This window comes from Nesoenas mayeri (assembly GCF_963082525.1).
Source record: "Nesoenas mayeri genome assembly, chromosome: 1".
Classification (NCBI taxonomy): domain Eukaryota; kingdom Metazoa; phylum Chordata; class Aves; order Columbiformes; family Columbidae; genus Nesoenas; species Nesoenas mayeri.
The window spans coordinates 55,245,589-55,269,443 of record NC_137541.1 but is presented as its reverse complement, the minus strand read 5'-3'; the positions used below and the strand labels follow the sequence as shown (position 1 = coordinate 55,269,443).

General features: G+C 37.0%; 1 protein-coding gene across 1 annotated transcript in view; it reads left to right on the top strand.

Annotated features, from left to right (window-relative positions):
• The window catches only part of TRHDE (thyrotropin releasing hormone degrading enzyme), a gene marked incomplete at its 5' end in the record, with an annotated part of 209,637 nt that overhangs the window by 111,646 nt on the left and 74,136 nt on the right, over positions 1-23,855 (top strand). The window contains 2 exons of the mRNA XM_080363423.1: positions 6,286-6,351; positions 23,231-23,296. Coding sequence (XP_080219549.1) covers positions 6,286-6,351; positions 23,231-23,296 — 132 coding nt within the window. The remainder of the gene's footprint in view (positions 1-6,285; positions 6,352-23,230; positions 23,297-23,855) is intronic.

The window sequence follows — 23,855 nt, the reverse complement described above, 5'->3', positions numbered from 1 at the left end:
AACGTGACTTGGATATTACTTGTTGGCTAGTGTTCACATTACAAAAATAATGTACAAATGTGCATTCTTTGTATGAGTGCTTGGTAACATGCTCTTCCAATATTTGAAATGAACTTAAAATCACAGAATTATCTAAGATTTTGAGAAATAAATAAAGGAACTTTGAACTGGAATGAAATACTTATTTACTTAAGAACCCACTTGATTGGGGATACCCTTAGGCTTCACACATTTCTGTGTGACAGAGTGCTGTAAAAAATATGTGCAACATTAAAAAAAAAAAAAACAACCCAAAGAAAACCCAAAACACACAAAAAACCTCCAAACCCCATATGCTGCTTTTATTAAAATTGCAGTTCTAAAAAAATCTCTTTCACATTTCATTAAGATACATTTCAACTTTTACCCAAAACATATTAAGCAAAATTTGGAAGTTTCTGTGTGATCTGGAGTGATTCTGCTAAGGGAGTTCATGCTTGTCTTGAGTGTATACAGCTGTTGTGACTCTGGGTTACTGGTGGCAGGCCATGTTATGGCCAAGGTGTAGAAGGGGGACTCAGATTTTTAAGAGTATAGCAGAGAAGTGAAATGAATTATTTGCAGTCGACTTTCCTGCTGAAGAATGTGTGGATTCTCATGCTCAGTTTATTCTTTGTATCAGACAGGTTGCAGAAACTATCAATTTGAGGTAGGTATTTGGGAAATCCTAACTAAAAGAGCTGAGTTAGTTGTTAGAAAGTCTGCAGAGCTGGGTGGCACCCACCTGTGCATTCTCAAGGTAGCCAGATTTGGAGCTGCAGGACTTCTGGCAATAGGGCATAGACCATCCTTATGATTGGTGAATGGCTGCTGCACCAGAAAATTGCTGGGGGCAATGTACAGAAAGGGCTCCAGGGGAAGTCCTCTGACCTATAGACTAATGAGTTTGACTTTCTTCTCCAACAAGGTGGAGACTCCAGTATGTAAAGAGTGAGGTAACTGAGCACATGGGTAAATATGTTGGTCTTGCCTGGACGTAGATTCTGCAAAGGGAGATACTGTCTGACTAACCAGCTAGAGTTCTTGGAGGCAGTCAGTAGACACTGAATTTACAAAAAGTCTTTGACAAGGCACCTTTCTTATAGCTCAGAGTAAGCAGTTTAATGAGGGAGCTATTTAATGTATGTGTAATGTGACAGATTCGTTAAAGAATACTAGTATATGTCAGGTGTATATTAGTAGCCTTCAAACTTTATGTATAGATTGTCATCCTAAATCAGGAGCTCTTTAGGAAAAAATGGTACCTTTGTGAGTGCCTGCATGTGGTCTGAGCCTTGTTTTAGTCATAGAAGATGAAGGTGATTATAAGAAGTTATTATTGATAATAACTCTTTTAACAATAATATTAATAAAATCTAGTGTAATTGAGGTAGAGGACAGGGTAACACATTTCCCTTAGCTAGAGAGAAGGTAAGCCTAATTTTGAATTGCAAGGGTACGAGCATACAGAAAAATAACTGTAGACCTCCTATCTGTGTCCCATTGTATCTGAAAAACAAGTGATACCATTACATGTAATTCAAGACTGATTTTGAACTGACTGGTGCACAACAGAAGAATGTTAATAAATCACCTGTATTTTTCCTTTTTTTTTTTCCCTTTTTTTTTTTTTTTTTGGATAAGAGAATAAAAAGCAAAAATAAATGGTGGAGGCTTCTTTGAAAATTGACATACTATTTTTTTTTTTAATAAATTCAATTATGTAATTTTTGATGGTAGTCCGATGCTCCTCAGTACCTCACTCCACCCTTAGGTCTTGGATACCATGTTGGTGTTCTACATACCAAGATACTGCCTGATTTTAGTTTGTATGTCACAAAAGGGATTGCTCTAAATGAAATCAAACCAAACAGCTTTCATTCCTAAGCAAGGATGGCAAGGTGGAAATTCAGTTAAGAAGAGATATAGTGAGATCTGTGTGATTATTATTACTGATATTTGGCTTTACAATAGATATATGGATAGGTGAGCCTGCCAGATGCTGTCTCAGACTTCACAGGCTCAGGGAGGTATTTTTGCACTGTTTACGCTTTCACATTTTCTAAGGTTGCTCTGAAAGTTGCAGAATAAAGTTGAGGGATTAATGTCATCTCATTTGGAATGTTCACTGTATAGACTTCTGCTACATCTAGTTCTCTAACCTCCTTGTATCATCAGTGAAGAGAAACAGGCACTTTTAAGGTGAAATTAATCTGTCCTATTTTAAAAGCATGTCTTTGGACAAGATGAATCATGATGAGCTGAAGTGCTTACTTCTCTCTCTGTTGCCTTTAAAGGGAGTCAGGCAGCTGGCTCAGCTATATAAAACTGAGAAAGCATCAGGTAGCTACAGTAGAGGTATCTACATTCAGTCAGGTGAATCTCAGTCCTATGGTTAAAACAATACCAACAAACCACAGAAAAACAGAACAACAACAACAACAAAAGTTAATCTAGGAAAGAATGATAAATTTTGATGGAAGGGAAGGATGGAAGAGCTCTGCTTTGTATGGATCAGCCTTCTATGCTCTCTTTTCCTTCCCCCACCCCAATGCATTTACAAAATGATAATTTCAACCTCACAACAGTCAGCTCTAGTTCATGTTTTCTGGTTTTTATTGGTAACATTTTTCTCTCATGAGTATTTTTTAGAATACTGACGTAGGTTTTGGTCCTTAGAAGAATAATGCTGAATGAGTTTACGGCTCATTTGTATCTCTTTACACATGGCCCCTTGCCTTCTAGCTTCTGCATAATCCTATCTGCTTGTTTACTGATCTTTACATTGTTCCCTTTACTGCAACTGCTTCACCAGTTCATTATTTTAAGTGCCTTTGCTTGTTTTCTTGCATGAAAGTCAGACGATGTTGAATAAACGAAGATATGATATCTGTTATATGACTGTATATGTAGAAAAAGATGGTGTCACACCAGTTTTATATCTCCACAATTCAGAAATTCTTGAGAACTACTTACTAGTAAAAAACTTTTGTAACAGAGTGGGAAATCAGTCTCTGTATGACCTTTTTGGATGATGCAGTTGAATTGATCTCACCTCACTTTAGATGTCTGCAATGCAGATATGTACATATGAGCTAGTCACCCAAGGCTCCTTTAGGTGTGAATTACAAGAGATGGGTGCTTTTAGGGTACAATTAATCTGATCTATTTGGAAGTCTACTTTAAGATAACATTCACCCAAAAGTGACTGGTGCTGTCCAAGGAAATCTAGGCAACTAAAGTAACTGTAGACACAGATACTATAGATACCTGCATTTAGTCAGATGTATCCCAGCCTGTATAACAGTACTATGTAGAATGCAGTAGTCACATTTTAATGGGTTCATACTTAAGACTCACTTTTTCTTTTTCCTGTGGAAAGAAAATTCTGTTTGGTACTTTCTTGCTTATAAGAAATGATTACAGGATGCAAGTTGCAAGTGAAACATTTAGTTTAAGAATTCAGATATAATAAAATTGAATTGTTCAATAAGTCAGATAATTAAATTAACTTACAGTAAGTCTGACCTGTAGTGATACCACAGGATCAAAACATAGGAGAGTGAGTCTTTAAAAATTAGTTTCATTTCATCTGAGATCAGGGTTGCAATCACGTTATTTTATGTTAGCATGGAGAGAATTAGACTCAATGCTTTAGCTGTGGCTCTGCATTTTGTAGATTTCAAAGACAAGTTCAGCTCACATATAATGGAATTTTGCTCCTAATTTTAATAATGGATAGTCTTTACTGTGGAGTGATTGTGCAAATAAGTTTCTTGGAAAGAAAGAGCATAAACTGACAGCACTTCAGCCAATATGGGATAATTACCCATGAGCATGCTTTTTTCCCAAGAGCACTTTGCAGAAGAGGACTGTGTGTGCAGTTAATTTCCACGGAGTAGCTGATATGTTCTGCCTTCCTTTCCTACAGCAGTGCTGAGGCTGAGGAAGCTTTGACTGTGTCATAGGTTATATGAGGGGCATGCTGGGTGATCTTTGGCAAATTATTTCATTATGATGTGCCTCAGTTTCCCTTTAATTTACAGGATATTGATATCAGTGTCTTACGAAACACTCATGGGATTTGCTAATGAAAAGTGCTTCACCAGAGCCACGTAGTGCCATTAATCATTGACTGAATATCCAGTCTATTAATCTGAATAGACTTTTATTAAGATGGGGTGCAATGGCTTAAGGTGAGTCAGATTTTACACAGGGAGGAACATAGGTACATTTTTTGAGTAGGAAAGAATGGCTTTCCACTAGACCTCTTAAACCAATGTGTTTCACCTCTTGACAAGATACTGAGTCATCCACTGCCCAGAGGAAAGCACTTATATCATCAATAAATTGCCATTCTGCCCTGTAAGAGAGCCAGGTTCACTTATCAAGACTCCATACATCATTCCTTGGTTGGACAAATATTGGCAGAGCAGAAGTGGCCCGAGAGTGAAGTGGAGAGCAGATCAGTTGCATGTCAGGGTGTTCAGGGAATGATACTGACAGGTTCCAAAGAGCATCCTCTGCAGCGGGACAGATTTGTTGTGATTTAGGATTTTTCTGTAGATTTAGGTCTGAGTCAGAGAACCTTTCAGGAGGCATGGAAGTGTAGGTCCTCTGGATGTCTCATCTAGTTCACTGAATGCCTAGTGAATAGGCAGTGGAAACGCTAGCATGTTGGGCCATTCAGATGACCTCAACGCCATGTGTTCCATTGCTTCTGTAGCTGAACTTACTACACATACCTTCTTTGTCTCCCAGAACCTTCTAGTTAGGGTCATCCTCTAAGCTTCTCTTTTCAGTAAGCCCCTCTTTCTTATGCCAGTTATTCTGCATACCTCTTGCTTTTTGATCCTGCAACCCCTTTTCTCTTCATCTCTGCAGTGCCAGGGTTTGCTGACTTTCCCTTTTCTTCCCAGAGCTGGGAATGTATTGGTTGCTTCTGCTCTTCTTATAAATGTATTGCTGTTCTCTGTTCCATGCAAGAAAGATTGAATTAAGTTGTTTCCTGTCTTTTCTTCTTCCCATTTCTATCCCTCCCACACTAAGGGCTGCGTTTGCTCCCATTTCTCCTTCCTTCTGTCCAAGACAGTTTGTTTTTTTTTTTCTCCTTGGAATTCTCTGATTTTGTTTTCTGCTTTTTCTTTGGAATCCCTTTTCTTCTCTCCACTCTCCTCTTCTATATTGTCCATCAGCAAGTAAGTCAAGAAGGTGTTTGCCTTCCCAGTGTGGGGAAGGTGGCAGAGCTGGGACAAGCACATTGTTGTTCTGGAAGCTGTAAGTAGGACTTCTGGGTTTCCTGAAGGTAATAATTGGTAGAAAGTACTTCTAAAGTAGCTGTGAAAACAGATGGATCCTGAGAGAGTAGTCCTGCCTTTGTGCTTTGGATCTCCTATTCAGTCTATAATAGCTTTTTTATTTTGTTTGGTGGGCAGGGGCCATCCACTGTGGCTAAATGTTACCTGTGAGAGGAATTTTATAATTCTTTTTTTATGTGCGTCTGACAGTTCTTGGTCTCTGGATTGAAAAAGACTCTGTGGGCAAGATCATATGAATATATTTGCTTACTTACTTCTCAAAGAAATCAGTAGAGTTAAGGTGCCTAGGTAAATATATGCCTGTTGCTACTACATGAAATGTAAACTGTGAGAAAGAAGCAAGGGAACCCTGGAATACTAATAAGTGAGTAGGAAAAGTGATGTGTGATGAGTGGAAGAATGTCGTTAAGGATTTTGATTGATGTCTTTTATATATTTTTGGTTTTGCTACAGATGTTCTGGGTTGCCCTGTCCAAATTACTTAGTAGATAAATAACGTTTCCTACAAAAGAAAGTAGCATCACTAAATCCTGATTTATAATAGTATAATGAAAGTAAAAATATTGTGAATAATCACTATGGTAGAATTTAGCACAAACATTCTTTTTTGCCCTCCTTTAAAACTGTCCGGTTCTGGTGAGTGCACAGAAGGGCTGGGGACAACCAGCTGTGGAGCTGACACATCCGTGCTCCAGCAGTGGAGAGAGTGTGTTTATTGACCTGCACCTTATTCAGTATGTGGAGCAGGATATTAACAGTAACAGTCTACTCCCTCACTTTTCCTTGTAAGCATCTGCATTATCTACACTAACTCTCATTCCAGCACAAATAAGTTTCCAAGATGACAGCATTAGATGGAAATGACTACTTCAGATTGTTATAACTGTGTAATACTGACATGCAAAAATGGTAACATCTTCTTTTTTTTTTCCTTTATTATTTCCCACAGGGTGCAGCTTTAATTCGAATGTTGGCTAACTTTATGGGTCACTCTGTGTTTCAAATGGGCTTACAAGTAAGTAAAAGCATTTCCGTCTTTGTGTAGATGTGCATTTCTAGCAGTTTCTCTCACTCTTTGTTTTTACTTTTTAAACTATATTTGCATCTACTTGTGGAAATGCTGCTTTACTTCAGGACCATGAGGCACCAACATGTCCCTGAAGCCGAATTTAATGGAAGATGCTGAGCAATGTAACACACATTGCGGTGCCCCCAGTTTCACCTGTATTTCTTTGTGTATCAAGCAATTGCACTTTAACTGGCACATGGTTTTGTGTCCATTTTGTGTAGATTGCTGCATAAAAGCCATTTTATCTGTGTGACAACCGTGTGAAGGACTAGCTGAGGAAAGAGCAACATCTCTTCAATTACATTTGCATCCTGGTATAACAAATAATAACAAACAATGTCAAGCCAGCTAGAAAATACATAGCCCTAAAACTAGTAATGTTTTTCAGATATGTCTTTTTGCCTTCCCTTCCCCCAGAGCAAAATCCTTGAGCTTTACTCTTACCTTTGATAAGCATGGAGCGCTCTCTGCCTTAATAATGTTTTGAAAACTCACTCTGCCTTTTAAAATAAATTTTAAGAGGTAACATTTCTGTACAAAGAAAAAGAAATTCAGCATGCTGATTACCAAGGATGAACTCTTTTCAGCAATAATTCAGCACAAATGAGTGTTTCGTAAACTATTTAAAAACAAACAAGCCAAAGCATAAAAAACAATGCAACTCCCTCTATTCCACTGAAATCTGCTTGAGTAAATCATGTTACAGGCAGCTGTGATTGATGAATTATGTATGATGCAGCCTGCTACTTAGAAGTGTCCTTTAAAGTAAATTGATGTTCACCTGAAATACAATTATGCTAAGATGGAAAGAGCAATCAATCTTATCTGTTCTTAGTAAGCTTTTCATTTTGAAATTTAAATAAACCATGTCTAGGATCAGGTCATTTTTTAACAGAATAATTCTACCTCTAACCAAAATAAATTAGGAGATAAAATATAAAACAAAAGTTAAATAAATGCATTGATTATGTCAGAGAGGTGTGTTGCATACAATAGGCAATGAAAGGAAACCTGCTGGGGAAATACTGCTTTTTGGAGAGTGTACAGGATGGTCAGGGTTTTCAGCACAACTTATTTACAGGACCAGGGTCAGGACCAGGTCAGATCAGTTAGATAATCTTCTTATCCAAACAAGAAATCTTGAAATCAAAAGTTTTCTTCATAAATTCTTGTATGTGTCAAGGATAAAACCCTCATCTCATTCAAGCCAATAAGACTTCTGTCCTTAATCCAGCACATTCCATGTTCCAGCCAGAAATTTTTGCCTGCACAGATCAATTCATATGGAAATTCAATAGCAATTTTTCCCATTTCACTCAGGGTTTTAGAAATTTCTAATATGTATATCTCAATCCCCATTTTTCTATTTTCTTCTACATTTGCCTGAGAAATAACAGTGTGCTAGTTGTCCTGAAATAAATTTAGAAAAAAGTTCAGATCAAAGAAGGGGGCTATACAGGGATTAAATAATCATAATTAGCATAAAGTTGTAATGGAGCTTTGTTTTTTTGAGTGGTTTCCTATTATTTCTGCTTTTCACTGGTTCTGCTCTAAATAGAAACTCTTCTATTTGATAATAGAAGTCTATGAAAAATCTAGCTGTGAAAATCTGGCTAGTGAAAGTCTTGGCATCAGTTCAGTAGGAAGGTGACATTCTAACTTCCTTTATAAAAACTGTTTGAAATCCAGACAGAGATTTTCCATATGTATGTTTCCAAGTTGAACAAAATAAAACATAAGTTCATAAGATTGTTCATAGTTATACAATTGGAAATGTCTGTCAATCATTTCATTCTTTGTGTTTTGTGGATCTAACAAAGTAATGTTCCTGCACTGTAGATTTTGGAGGCTAGCTTTGCTAATGATAGGGGAATGGGAGGACTAATTTGCCCCTTCTGTCATACATTGATTTAAGCTTTTTAGCTCTTTAGCCGTGGTACCATTACTTGGGATTTATCATTATGTTGCCTTGAATCCGGTTTTATTATGGAATTCTACTGTTCAACTAAATGGCCTTTCTCAAGCATAGCTGCAAAATCAAGTCTTACTGCTATTTATAGATCTCTTCAAATAACGAATACTCTGAAAGTGCACTTGATGGTTCATTCCTCCTGGGTTATTGTAATGGCTTGCTGAGTAACTGGCTTCTGAAGGACCTTCACTTTATCTGATTTGCTTTGTTTTTCATTAGCCTTCAGTACATGGAGCACATCAGTGTTAATACTATTAGTATTATTTCAGTTGTTTTCAGCGTGTTGGGTATGCCCTTAAGTGTTTCACAGATTATAAAAAAAGAGTATTCCTTTAGTTTTATTACACTAGCATAAGCCAAAATGAGTAGCTCTTTATTTGTCTTTGCATTGAGTGTTTGTGGTTTTGTTAAAATCAAGGTATGATTCATGATCTAAATAAAAGTTACAGAATTAGAGCTTTTATATAAGAGACGCTACAACAGATATGCTAGCCTTTGGATTATGGAGAGGAAAAGATAAGGTTTAGAGCAAGAAGCAAATGAGATAGCTACCTTTTTTGTTCATTATCCCTTTTTTTCTTAATCTAATTACATGCTATCACCTGACAGGGAATTTTTTGAAGAACAGATCCAGATAGCCTAGGGGAGAAAAATACATGTCAAATAAAACAATCAAATGTGTTAAAAAGGTGAAGAAAAAAGTTGCTGATGGAGAGTGAGGCTTTTTGTTGGACATTCTGCAACATTGAATATGAGCAGAATTAAATGTACAAAGGTCCCCATGATCTCCAAAATTCAGCAAACTGTTCTATTGAGGAGTCTGCAAGGAAGTAAAATTGTAGGAGAAATACACAGTTTTACAGTGTAAATGGGTTTGGAGAGATTAATATCTCTTGAGAATAACTAGCCTGTTCCTATCACAGTAAATATACTGTGAAAGACCATTGGATTGTAGTGTGGAAGTGCAGTGATAAAACTGCAGCCAAGAGGCTACCTAGAGAAGCTACGATATTCTGGAAGCCCTTTAAAGACATGTGATGTCTTGAATCGTGTGACATTTTCAAATAGAAGATTTAGTAACAAAGACAGAACTCTCTCGCCGTTTTCGCATAGCACTCCATAGGCAAAACCAAAAGACAACATATTTATATTAGCTGTAATGAATAATTTAATGACAGTAATAGCCGCAGCTGGTAACACTTGCATAGAAGTAAGTCCCAGCTATAAATTTTGTAGAAAATGTCTAATAAAGCCTTATCACAGTAGGTGATTTCTTTCTTTTTAGAAGTCCTGACATCTTTCATGATGTGCAACATTTCTTATTCTCTAGGGAAATTCAAGAGGTGCACAACGCTGAATGCCAGTACTCTTCTCACAAAGTGATGTTGCTTTTCAGTCAAAAAGCCGTTAATCAGCTAGGACAGTGATTAGAGTATGAAGAGACTTGGTCAGCACCACTTGCTCTGATTATGTTTCTGAACTGCATAGATTGGTAGAGGAAGAAGATGTAAGTTGGCCTTATCATTCAGTCATCACTCAGTGCAGTAATATGCAATATAATATTTGATTTGTGTGAGATTTTCATCTGTAGGCTGTTGTTCCTAATCTGTGTGCTTGAAGTAAGTGGTTGCTCATATGACTGGTGTCATTGTATTACATTTCCTGGAAGGTTTTACTTCTTTATTTCAAGGCATATTTTTTTCATATTAACTACAGAGAGAAAGCCCAGTGATTCAAAGGTTTGGTACTTAGATGTGTGGTCTGCACTGGTTTATTTAAATTTTTCTTATATTTGATTTGATTATTTTGGAGCCTCCTCTCTATTACTGTATGTTTGTCAACAGTGCATTGATCACATAGATCTGTATCCTTTTGAACTTCACTTGCTGCTATGTATGTGCTCATCACTCACTCTGATTTAGTGCATCATCAGCAGCTTGAATTAGTTACTGTAGGAATCTCTGCTTCTGTGATAAATTAACTGCTTTTGTACTTTAGGCTTCACATTGTACATTTGGAAGAAGAGTTTCCATACAGTGCTTTGGATATAAGTTGTCTTTTTGGTGCTATTGGGTGGCCACTGTATTGAAACAAATTGGTCAGCCTTTCAGAGGAGCTATCTGGGGAAATGTGTTGTGCAGGTTGTTAAATACAACAAGGTTCAGATTTCAATCACTTTTTACTATCATAAAGCTGGCTAGTTAGACTTTCTTTTAGCCACACTGCTTAGTATTTCCTGCTCTTTAGACACCTGTGTGCATGTCTGTGTTCTGTTTGAATTGTGGCAGTAAATGTGAAACTATCAGAAACTTTCTAGGTGTAAAATAAAATTATAATGTGCCAGTTTCCATACAGTTTGCTACTTCTGTCCAATAATCTAGTAGTGCAGGAAATATATTCATTAATTTCCACAGTATTATTTCATAATTAATTTTTTACATAGTGTATTAAACAGGTTTCAGTGTCATCATTTTATCATGCCTATTTGTTATATATTTCTTCCCAATTCACAACAGTTAGCTGTATGTTTTTTAAAATGAGACATCATTAGAGATTTCTTAATAAATTTTTTGTTAAAAACAAAAAAAAAAATCAGGTGCCATAGGGTCAGATTCAGTGAAGCAATGAGCTGTGATGCTGTACCTGCATTAAGAATACACATGGAACTACTTAGAGTCTTCCTCTGCTCAGTGGGAGGATGTAACCTTTGCCACCAGGCAGGAACATCTTTACAGCTGGATTGCCTCTGGTGTTGCATCTCACCTCACTGGTATATCTAATAGATGTTGAGTGAAGTACTTTTCTCCTGTGGTTTAGAAGAGCACAGAGTGTATGACCTTGGTGAACATCAAACTAGGCATACTGGCTATGACCTGGCTTTAAGTTAGTTGCTACAAATCCCTAAATTTTTTAAACTATCTCACTTCTACTGACAGTTGTCAACAAGATAACTTGTGCATGTTAAAAGTAGGATATAGGAAGTCATAGGAAATCTCATAGGAGCTGACATCACTGTTTTCTACAATACATGTCATACGAGATTGATAACATCTTTCACCTTTTCTGGCCCCTCAGCATTTCTCATGCTTGTAATTTACATGACTCTGGATTTTAGGTTTACATTTGTTAAATGAATTTGGTGTTATGGACTTCTGTAGCTTTTTCCACCATGACTTAAGTAGATCAGTATAAGTTTACATAAGAAACTTCTGTAAGTTGCAGTGACAGAGTATTTTTTCCCTTTGAAAGTGGTAAAGATGTACAGCATAGTAAGGGCCAGGCTTGGATATCACTAACAAAAGTGGAAGTCCTTCCTCTAGGTCCATGAGGATTTGAGTATACTACGTGTATAGCAAAATGCTTCTTTTTGAAGAAAAAAAAAAAGTGATTAAAGATGCATAATTCAAATGTACAGTTATTGAAAAATGCTAATTTTATCTTTGCATTCTTTTTCCATTTTGTATGTACCTTAAGCAGGATTTTTAATTATGCAGTTGCTGAGTGTTTTCTACGTAGGACAATTTCTGGTTCAGTTCACAAACTACATCATCAACAGTGAACAGAAGTCATAAACCTCATAGGAAGGGAAGGGGTGGTGCTAGCCTCATTTTATAAATGGAGATCTAGGCCCACAGAATTTAAGTTAAAATTTACACAAGTCTGGATTATGCAATATGAGACACTCAGTGCAGCACTTTTCTCTCTCATGTGTCTTATAGCACTTACAGATTGGAAGAATTCATGTGTTTAAAGCACAGCTTCCACTGGCTTCATTGTCAGCTGTGAGCACTCAGTGTGTCTGCAGCTCAGTCTCAAGGGGCACCAAGATGGGTGTCCAAAAATGTCAGTCATACAATTAACATTGCTATAAAGAAATAAATCAGTGAGAGTGGTGTGGCTGCATGTTTGGGGGAAAATTGGAACAATGTGATGAAAATAAAAAAGATCCATGAAATTTTGATACCTATTTTGAAACATAAGAAGTATTTCGTCAAAGTATTTAGCATTATAAACAATTTCAGATATTCAGAACAGATTTCACGTCAGGTTCAGTCACAGAGTCCAGGTCTGCTACAAATCAGGCCACAGAGCTGTACTTAATGCACCCACAATTACAGCAGCCACCTGTTGTGTCTGCTGGTGGTTTTTGCCTGATATAACACATGCTGTGCAGGGAGACCTTTTTTCCTAAATGTTGCATTAACAGAATATTCCTGTTTGGTTATATTAACTCCTTTCCCTCCTTTCTGCTCTGCTTTTTGTCCTCGGAGTGTTTGAATCAGACAGTTTTCTCCACTACGTGTTTGGGATTGCCAAGTGGAGGGAGAGCTGGGCTTTTGCCTTTCTGTTTCACGGCCTTCACTTCCCACCAAGCTTAAGCAGCCGTGAGCTGTTGGTACAGGGAGAGAGAGGGACTCTCTGGCTGCTCGGTCACCTAAAGTTGATCAGTGCTAGGAAGAAGCATGTTCCTGAAACAAGATCATCTTCCTTCTGACCTTTAGACTTCTGCTCCATTGTGTGGGGACAGCAGAGCTTTTCAAAGGAAAGAGTGTGAAGGAAAAGTAAAAGATGATATTTTTTCCGTCTTTTTTTTTTTTTTTTTTTTTTTCCTGATATTGACTGAAATTTCGGAGAAGAATTCAGTCTGAGGTGGACTTTTTGAAGATATTATTTCAGTCAAACAGTAACATTTTGGCCACATTGGAGGTCCCAGCACGGTGAGTTATAAAGAGTGATAATGGAACGGCAGGTGCTGCTGAAGCTTAATAGCCAACGATGTCCCCCATGCCCACGTTCAGAACAAGGTTACGGTTGGTGTCGCCTTAGTTAGGGGGAAGTCATGCTGTTCTTCAGCTAGGGTAAAATGTTGCTTTATTGCTTTATTGCTAAAGCTTCTTACAAAAAGAAAATAAATTAGTATACACACGATTTACTTAACGTGTTTCCTCAGAACAGGATTGTGCATTATGACAGTGTTACAATCAGTCATATTACAGGTACCACATACTTACTCACTTGGCAGTTTGCAGTGAGCTTCTCTTATTTCATGTGAAATTCAGTTATGACTATTTTCTCCTTCATTTTTATTATAGAAATTATTAAGAGGAAGAATGATAGGTATGAATTCTCACATAACGTCAGCAGGCTGAGTGGCTATTTAAGAAAATGTTTTCTTTTGGAATAAAATTATACTGTTTTCCTGATAGGAGCTCAGTGGCAACCCCGCCTCTGTTGCTATGAGGCAGCACAATGGACTTTACAGGGCTCTGGAAGTATACATTTTGTGTGTGATTCTGCTGTTCTTGTGCAATCAAAATTTCCGTTAGCTCTTTAGAAGTCAGTGGGGATATTTCCAGCATGAAAACTGCTGGATTGAACTCATAGTTAACACTTAATACACATTGGAAATTAAGTAAATCTACTTCTGTTCAGCCCAGTGGAGGACATTCAGAAAAACCGTGAATCCCTAGAGGATAAAACAGGCTATCGTCAAAATTTTCTTCTCCTCCTTCTCCTTCTCCTTCTCCTTCTCCTTCTCCTTCTCCTTCTCCTTCTCCTTCTCCTTCTCCTTCTCCTTCTCCTTCTCCTTCTCCTTCTCCTTCCTCTCCTTCCTCTCCTTCTTCTCCTTCTCCTGCTCTCCCTTCCACTTCCCCTTCCCCTTCGTCTTCATCTCGCTTTCTTTACATACATTTAAGGTTCATTTACTGTAGCTAGGTAGACACAGTAACGTACAGCCAGATGTAAATGCTAATTATTTTCAAAGTGTCTTCATTTTGCAAAATTAAATGCAGCTTCAGTGACTGTATTGTACAATGGTCTTTTGCACCATAAAGAAACATTTGCTCAATTGATACAAGTAACAAATAACTTACTATAATAGCAAAGTTGAAGCTTTGCTATTACTGCTTTCCTATTTGTTATTCATTGTTACTGTACAAATGTCACAGGTCATTATGATCTAGATACAGTGACATGCAAATCATACTTAGGATAAGTTTTCTCAAGTGAATTATGATGACTTTTCATAATAAGTAACATTAATTTAATTCTGGTTCTGGGGTTTCTCTAGAAAAAAGTATTGCAGAAAAGTACATCAGAGATTTTTAGCCTGGTTAGCAATCCCTGGGCATAGTTCAAATTAATGCAGAGGAATGAGCAGCCAACCTGTCACAATTAGCAAGTGCCATCCAAATATCTCTGGAAAACATTCCATCATTTTTTGCATGCATTAAAATATATATATATATATATACGTAGTGAGAGCAATATCTGGTTTTAGATTCACATGTATAATACAACCAAGCAAGGCAGAACTAAAATGGATGTACAAATTCAGTCAAATATATGCAGTTCAATTTCAAAGAGTACTTTATTTCTGTAAGATTTGTTCTTAGCTCGGTAGTTTAGTACCACTACCAAATAATACATCAAATACATTTTTCTTTAAAGCCAAGCTTAATATACTAGCAGGTGTCTCACTGCACAGCAGATAGCATCAGACTCTGCTAGGCAATAACTCTGCAAACCTTCTAACTGTTCCCTTTAGACTTTATATGCAATCTGTTTTGCCACCACACTTCAATTGCTGTTTCTGTGTTCCAAAATGGAACCTTCATCTTCTTCATGTTAATAGCTAATAGGTGAAGCTGAATTTTACAAGGGAAATAAACATCTCTATTTAATAATTGTGGTCTTTTAGTAAGGATTCCCAGCAAAGCAGGAAATATTTTAAAGTAGCCAGTATTTTGCCTGAGTACAAATTTTGAATCTATTTTGTTTAGATGCCCCATTTGCACTGGATTCGCTGAGTTGCAATGCAGAAGACGTAGTAATTGCAAAACTGCATTTCGTACAGTGGTTTGAGGTTTGATTCTTTATTGTGTTGGAATGAAAATGACAGGATCATATTGATTTCAGTTGGGTTACTTCTGATTTGCAGTACTCTTATCAACAAGAAGCAGGTACAAGTGAAGGAAACAGTTCCATTGACTTAAAGATGGCTCTTGCCTCCTTTCTCTTACAAGTTCCTCTTGTGTCTCAGCTTGGATTGCACACTGTTTAGGACAGGATGCAGATCCTATCATATCCTCTAGATGAATATTACACTTCCAACACCGTGGATGAGATACTCTCAATATTGCCCTAATTCTTCTCCCACTGAAATCAACGCTAAAAATCCCCTTGACCTATATAATGCCAGAAATGTCGGTTCTGCTGATCTGATTATTGTTAGAGCATATGGCAGTATTATGAATTACAAAGGAAAAAGGATGAAGTAAAATACTATAATTATGTGGCCTATTCTGCATCATTTGCTCTAGAGAAAATTAAGATTTATTTCCATATATGGTTCCAGTATCTCTCTTCCTGATTAGTGGTTATAGCTTGCTGCTTGAATATAATGATTTAATTGCAGATATGACATGTTGACAGTGGATATTTTCCAGTTGCTGATGATTGCGAGCATTGTGTCACTGTTGTGTGTGAAAAAAATCTAAATATACCTTTTGAAAATAAAGGGCTGGAATTTTAGTTGGTGTTCATTGATGGGATTCCACTGATTTCCTTCTTTCGGATTTAATGCATTGACTGAGATACTAGCCCAAAGAGAAGGCAAAACACAACTCAAGTGAATTCTTGCGTGATGCCTCTGAAGTATGCTGCACACCTCTCAGGCTTTTTTTAAACTTCCTTTTGCCTACTTGTGAGTTTGAATCCAGAAATCAACCAAGGAGTTCCTGACAGTGGACATTTTAAATACAGCTTTCCTGTGCTACCTTGGCAAAATTACTGGGAACGTAAAACATATGACTTGTTCTCCAGGATTTTATATGGAGCAGATAAAATAATTCTTTTGTGTTGTTCTTATTTAAAGAAAAAGACAAAAATGATTTTGAGAAGTTTAAAAAAATAATTAAAAAAACCCCAAAAGTTCTATCTACCATGCCTGGACATCTTAGAGGGACAAAACTTCTAGAAAATGAAGAGATAGAATTACTAATCACTTAAAACCACTTTAGTCAACAAGTTACTATTTGGAAGAGATTCAGCAGGTAGCTCTACTGGTAAGTGTAGAATTATTAGAAATAATAAGAAAATTAAGATTATCCTTTTGAGCTACATGCTTTGATTTTTTAAAGTTGTGTAAAATACTAATTCAGAATTTTGTTTTGAATGCCAAGTAAATATGTTTTAAGCTGTGTTTATACACGGACACACAAAAATTCATTCAGTGTAGCTAAAGGTGTGACTTGTTATTGAATTACTTAAACTTCATTTTAGCCCCATGTGGACACTCAAAACTGAAGTTAACTGTAGTTTCATATACTTTAATTCATGATAGTGTTTTCATTGTGACTTGAAGTCACTGAGTTTAGTCTACTTCATTTCAAAATTACAGTGTTCATATGTAAGATTTAATGAAAGTTAACTAATTCACTGTAAAGATCAGCTTATTGATGAGGAATGATAGTATCAACTATTAGTTGCACACTGGAGTATCTCCTTTAGAGAAATGAACTTCAAAATAAACTTTTTATTTCCCTCAAATGGGATACATTGATAATCTTTCTCTTCTCTGAAATCACCGTGTTTCTTTCTGTCTGGTCTCTAACATAACGCTTGTCACATAATTGGAGATGGCACTGATGGCACTGGAAGCCAGCCTTCTATTTTCCTCAATGCTACCTTTAGCTGCTTCTTCCTATCTGTGCATGGCCACCCAGCACCACTTCATTTGTACCATGGGAAGAGTTTGGATTCCTTTTTATTGTACCTGATCAAGGAAAGGAGGCTATCCTTGGTGCAGAATGATAAATTTACTTCCTATGCAGGCCATTTCTGATGTCTAGTTTGTAAAGTAGTCTCACAAACAGCGAGATGGGGACAAGGAGGAGCAGAGGTCATGGAAGGTACTTTGGCTGTACCACCAAAGTATCATTAAGCTGTAGTGCAAGAGAAATACAGGAATGCATTTGATGCTGTGTCTGTATATAAAAGAGATGTGATAATTTTAGCACTAGGTGGGGACAGTCTACATTGCAGGTATGGCCCTTACGCTGCTTATGTGCTTGCTGTTTCAATACTATTTTGATGCTGGTTTTGTTATCCTAGATTGAAATGCGCTTTTTAAATTAGTTGAATTTTTGGCTTGTTGGCCAGTGAATAACTTAATTTTTTTGTTGGGGTAATACATTTTAGTGCAATAGTAGATTGAAGTATAGGAAGAATATCAACATTTTTGATGCTCTGGTATATCTCAGTCATGAAAGTTAAAGTATATTCCTTGACTTTAGTGTATTCTGTAGGTTGGCAGTTTCTAACAAAACTGCCTGGAAGAAGTTTTGGGTAGTCATAGTATTAATATTAAAACTGATGTAGTATGTAAAACTGATGTAGAAGGTAAAGAAGTTGCTTGGCTTACCTGACCTCAAAAAAATCTGTTTCCAAGGCTTTTCTTAGCTGGCTTTGCAGTAGTTCTTTGGTAAGTGATTGATCACAGCTATTCTTTCAATTTGGAGGTAGCTCTGCAGCTTGACTCACTGGTACAAATTAATTCTGACACAAATAGAGTTAACCCTCATCTAATTTGCCTTATATAGTGTTTACAATGACCAATAAGATGAATTTACCTACTCCTTATTGTCTGATTGCCTAGCCAGGAGGGTGATCACTTCTCTTCCTTAAGGCGCTGTCTCAGGGGTTAGTCTGTTGTACAGCTGAAAAATGCTGCAAACCTAGTTGGCTGTTTTAGCTTTTCTATTCAGTAGTCTTCCACTCTTACAGGAATCTTCCCTTCTTTGTAGCTTGCGGGTAGTGATTTACTACTGGTTCTCACTCCCTCTTGTCACTCACCACTGTGAGCATATGCAGTACCTTCCTCTCTCTGACACTTGCCCAGGCTTGCTTTATTTAAATGTCAGGCAATGTCAAGATAATATGCTATAGCAGCTTTGATGTTGGCAGAGTGAAGCAGGAAAAAAGGTGGCATGTTAATAGTCCGTGAGTCAGCATCTGTTGGGTGGTGTCTGGTGGCTTAAGGTTAAGTATACAAATTTCAGGGAAAGCAAACACGCTGGATTTCATAGCTGGAGCCTTAGAGCCTGATTTCCACCTGAGCTAAATGTTTTTATTAGTAGCTCTAAATCTTTGGTGAGATGCAGCAGTCATGTATAAAACTGCTCAACAAGAAGAAGGCTGGAGGGAGGAGGATGTGCACCCAAGAATAGGAATGAAATGCAAAAGAGGAAGGTAGAGGCAAGACTGCTGTTTCCTGAGCCCTGAGATATTAGGGCATTCAGAGGAATGTAGCCACAAGAATTTGGTGCCAAAATATTTAACTCCTTTTTCCTCACTCATGTTATATAGTGGAATTTCCCAGTTATCTTTAGGAGAAAAAGTAAGTTATTCAATGTTAATCTGTTTCAGATCTCAGCACCACTCATATATAAGTCAGGAGCTGTTCCTTCAGCCAAAAATCAACTTCATATAGATAAACTGAGAGGAGTTTGGTCCTATAATTGAGGTTTCATCTCCCAGTTATAAATCTGAGGTCTGCTCTGAAAGCAAGATACATGATTAGAGACATATTCCCCCTTTGCACTTGTTTAACCTCTTTACATTTATTAGTCACTACCTTTTATTAGTTGTGTTACCATTTTTCAATAGTGGGGTAGTTCATTGTTTTCAGAACCAAGTGGCCCAATCTCTAGCAGTACTGGGAGAACTAAGATTGCAAAGGGATAAAAGACTATTTCCTTTTAAATAACCTCATTTTCTTAAAAAAGTCTAATACATTAAAGGGCCTGCAAGCTTAATCAGTACAGTATTACTAAAAACATATTTCAAAATCCTTTAACACTTTTTACTGTAGTCCTATTTCTACTACTGTTCAAGCTATCTGCTTTGGTATTCAAGTAAATATATAATTCCAAAAGCATTGAGCCCCTTATTTTTTTTTTGAGGGATCAAGATTACTGTTTGACAAAACATTACATTATAGTCTAAATCTGTTGGGAATTTTTGCAAGATCTTTGATTTTGGTTGTGCACTAACTGGACTTTGTTTTGACAATGTGACAGATTCTGGAATTTTTTTAGTTATTATTTGATCTTAAAAATTACTAAAATGTCATAAAACCACATTGTCTGATTATTTTTTAATGGATAGAGGTGAAGGAATCATATTCCATTATTCTTTTTGGCAAAGAGTTGCTGTACGGTTTAATGCCAAGATGTTAAGAAGAATAATACAGGTAGATGCTTACTGAAAATGTAAAACCAACTGATCATTTTTGTCTGTGTATTTGATTATTTTTCATATTGAGTGACAGTACACTAGGATCTGTGTACTCTCTAATTTCCCCATGACAGAGTTTAGAGGCAGCATTTCAGTGACGGAGAAGGGGGGAATGTTAGAAGGGTGGTGTTGAGACTAGGGTTCTTAAAGAGGTTTTCATGTCATCTTTTCTCCTCACATACTCTGTAGGATTCTAACTGAAAGTTAGGAAGGTGGCCAAAGCATATCTTTGTGTTCCAGTTTACTCCAGTTGATGGAACAGCTTTTGTAGATGATAGACTTGCGAGTTTATGATGCGAAGCAGCCTTGCAATCGGATGGTTCTGGGCATACGTGTTCATGAGAAAGTGGCTTTAAGTCACTTAACCTCCTATGAAGCTGTGCTGAGTGCAGCTGAGCTTCAGGCAGCAATGTTTTCAGTGTCATCCTGTTTTCCTATTCTGTGGCTTGCATCTTTCTCCTGTTTGCTTTGGTTCTTTTCTATTAAATGTAAAGATGAAGGGGTGGCTAATATTTCTGCCCTGGAGAATTACAGTGAATGAGAAGATGTCTTCCGCCTCTTTGCAAGCTACTTAAGACTTAGATATGCATCCCCAGGAGGAAAAATGGATTATATTCCCACTTGTTGCATCCTTAGAACAGACAAGCAAGGTATGTGTAGATCTTTGGTTCCTATTTTAATACTTTCTGGGATGTATTTGATGCTGATATATATAAGACTTTTCTCTTCCTTTTTAAGTTGAGTGCCTGTCCAGGAAAGGTACTTCAAGAGCGGCTGCTAGTTTGGTAATGAAAGTTCAGACTGGGTCATGGTAAACCTAGCTAGCTTTGAAATTGACAGCTTGGATTGTGGTAACAAAATGGAACTTTGCAGCATAGGTGGGAATGGTTTGGTGGTGGTCTCAGTATAACAGCAAGCTCTGGTATAAGGACACATATGATATAGATGTGTAAAAACATGAGTAGCTTGGGGAGAGTAAAGAAGGGAACAGTAATGCACTGTGTCTTCTGGTGCCGGGACTGGGCAGCAGCAGATGAAACCAGCAGACGGGCTGATGCTTGAAACAGGTATTTTCACACAACAGATCACTGAAGTGGGAAATGCTTTTTTTATAAGATGAGGAAATGCTAAATATTTTTATGGATTCAGAAAGCAACTGGCCAAATTCACAGAAGATAACTATTAAATACAAGATACATATCTGCTCAGGATTCCATGTGCCGTGAAGTGCTGGATGATGGGGGAGCATACTGATGAAGCATCTCTGTGTGCTTGTCCTGTTTTTCACTCTTTCTAGATATCTGTTGCTGGTTGTTATTGAAAACAGGATACTCTTATATGAAGATGTTTGATGAGACCTGGTACAGTAACTTTTTGCTCTCGTGCCAGTAGAGAGTGCACTCAGATTTTGGATTGCAATGTAGATTTACTATTGGAAGCATATTTTAGATGCATTCTGCTGCTCTTAGGACTGCTTTTTGTGTAGTATGTATTTGATAACACTCTTAGTGTGATACTTTGTGTATGGTCTCAGTGCAACTTTCACAAAATAATGAAAAAACGGATGATCAAGTTGTGTGGTACCAGGACTGTACTTGTATTTTATGTTTATCATTGTATTTTTTTTTTTATCTCATTATAAATGTTAGGTTTCCTTTTGATTTCCTTTGTGTGATAAACATATTAGATTGGAGGATTATAGATTTTTAAATGAGTGATGAGCCACATCTAAACCTTCCAATCTGTGTAGTGGGAGGAAAAACAAAACAAAAGAAACAAAACCCCATCAAACAACAACAACAACAAAATCAACCAAAACAAACTAATGGCAGAATGATTTAATCTCTTTTCACTCTCTCTGAATGCAAAATGTACAAGTCAAATTTAATGGTAGATTGGTAAACAGGATTATTGCCTGGGTGGAGGAAATCCACTCCATTTTATTTTGCCATGTAATAATTCCAGAAGCAACTCTCAGAAGGACAAATACATGCAGCATTTTCTAGTACCACTTAGAATGCACACGTATATTTCTTGTTATTTATTTACTGTGTCCCTCTTTTGTTTGTTGCTATTTTAACTTTTTAATTTGCAATTCAACTTCTTCAGCTTTGAAAGCTATTGAGTATTTCACTGTGCCTTAAATGATTCTTTATTTTTAGACAAAATGGCAGTACAGTGTGCAATAGTTGCAGCCTGTATAAAATGTATTTTTTCCAAGTTAGTCTCATGACATTGTTAAGACTCGTCACTGCATTTACAGAGTCAGTGTTCTCATTTAGACTTCCTAGCCTGTGATTAAATGGGAGTTGCTGCTTGCTGTACTATGAGCTGGCTGACAAAAGCTAAATCTGTCACAGGTGCTACAATTTGTGTATCAGAAAATTTGCTTTCCAAATACTAATTATTCCCAAAGTATCCTACTTCACACAAAGTACAGATAACAGAGTCAGCAAATTTGTCCCAGTTTTATCATTGTGCTGTAAATTAGGGTTTGTCTCCTACCATTGTGTTAAGTGAAGGTGGTAGAAATTCAAAGGCAGGAGAACCCATTGATTTATAACCTCTGATGTGTTTTTTTTCACTTAATTCTTCCAATCAAAATCCTTGAAAAGTATGTTATTCAAATAATCATTGCTGAATTTCACTTCTGGAACTGAATGAGCTGTTGTCTGGGGACACAGGATGGTGTGAAACTAAGTGTTGTCTCTCCAGCCATTGTTGAAAATTGGAAGCGTTTTGTGCCTGGTCATACGCTTAAACTATTAATTTCGGAAGTTAATTTAAAATGATGGTAGCTTATCAGGCGTTATCTTTCTATTTGCTATGGGAGAAGAATAGACCATCAATCATTGAAACTGTGGCTGAATAGATGAAAGCATTCAGTTTGTAACCCCCAGAATCTTGAGTCATGTATGTCATGCAAACAGATATGTAGGTACCCGTGCACAAGCACAGAGCTGGGTTCCTGTCACCCCTCTTCCACTGCTCCCTGTCCTGAAGAGCCTTTGTTATAATCTGTTACAGCTTCAGTGTGATATATTTTGACTTTGAAGCACCAGGATCTCCCTAGATAAGAGTTTATAGTTCAGGTAGGCTATTGCTCAGTTAAATCTTTTGTAACAAATCTGGCTATTATCTGGGTAAGAAACTTTTTGACACTAGGTGCAGAATGACCTGCTAAAATAGCAATGGGAACTGTGTTCCAGCATCTTCTCCTTTCATTGCTGAGAATTACTGAGGATCCCCTTGTGAGATTAGACAAATATTTTAAATGTATATGCAAAATATTTAGCATATAGGTTGACTGATACAGAAAAGGAAGAGCATTGTATGCTGTGAATGAAATTTTTAGCAACAATTTTTGCATTGTAAACTAGCTTAAGAAACTGTTTACTTACTCCCTTAGGATGAACATATTGTATATTTCTAGATTTCTGACAAATTAAAACATTTATGTGATATAACTTATAATAGCAGTGATTCACAACTCCAGCTATTTGGCTTGTGTATGGTAATACTGATTTGTATTTTTATTTTATTTTATTTCTGTAGGACTATTTAACCATTCACAAGTATGGCAATGCAGCCAGAAATGATCTCTGGAACACATTGTCAAAGGTAAAATGCTTTAATCTATTTCACTGAGGGAGAAGAAGGAACTTACTGTGCTGTTTTTCTTGTTGAGGGCAGGAGTGAATAGTGCATACTGAGATCTTCAGACCCCAGAGCAAATATAAAAACTGATGCAAAGAAATTTCATATGAGTTAACCTAGTGGCAACATTAAAATATGTTTTTTGCAGCATTTCTGTTCTTTGTTATGTTACAATATATTTTGTTGCTTCTGCTGTGTCACTGATGTGCAGTAAAAGATACTTCATGGAACCAGGTATCATTGACTTTAGTGGCAGCACGCTGAGGCCCATGAACTGGAAAGCACATGAAAGTACTAAGCTTTGGCATTTACATCAGGTTTGTTTGTGGTTTTATACAGAGTTATGATTTGTGTGAAGGACAAAACTATTAAAGCTTTGAATTTTGGTGTAAACAGATAACTATTTACTGTAACATTTGGCATACTGTAGAGACTTAGAGTTGCTATGTTCTTGGTTGCTATGCCCAAGCTTGGCTTGAGTTTCTAGAGCCTGGTCCAGGAATCTGTAAGGGCAAACTTTAAT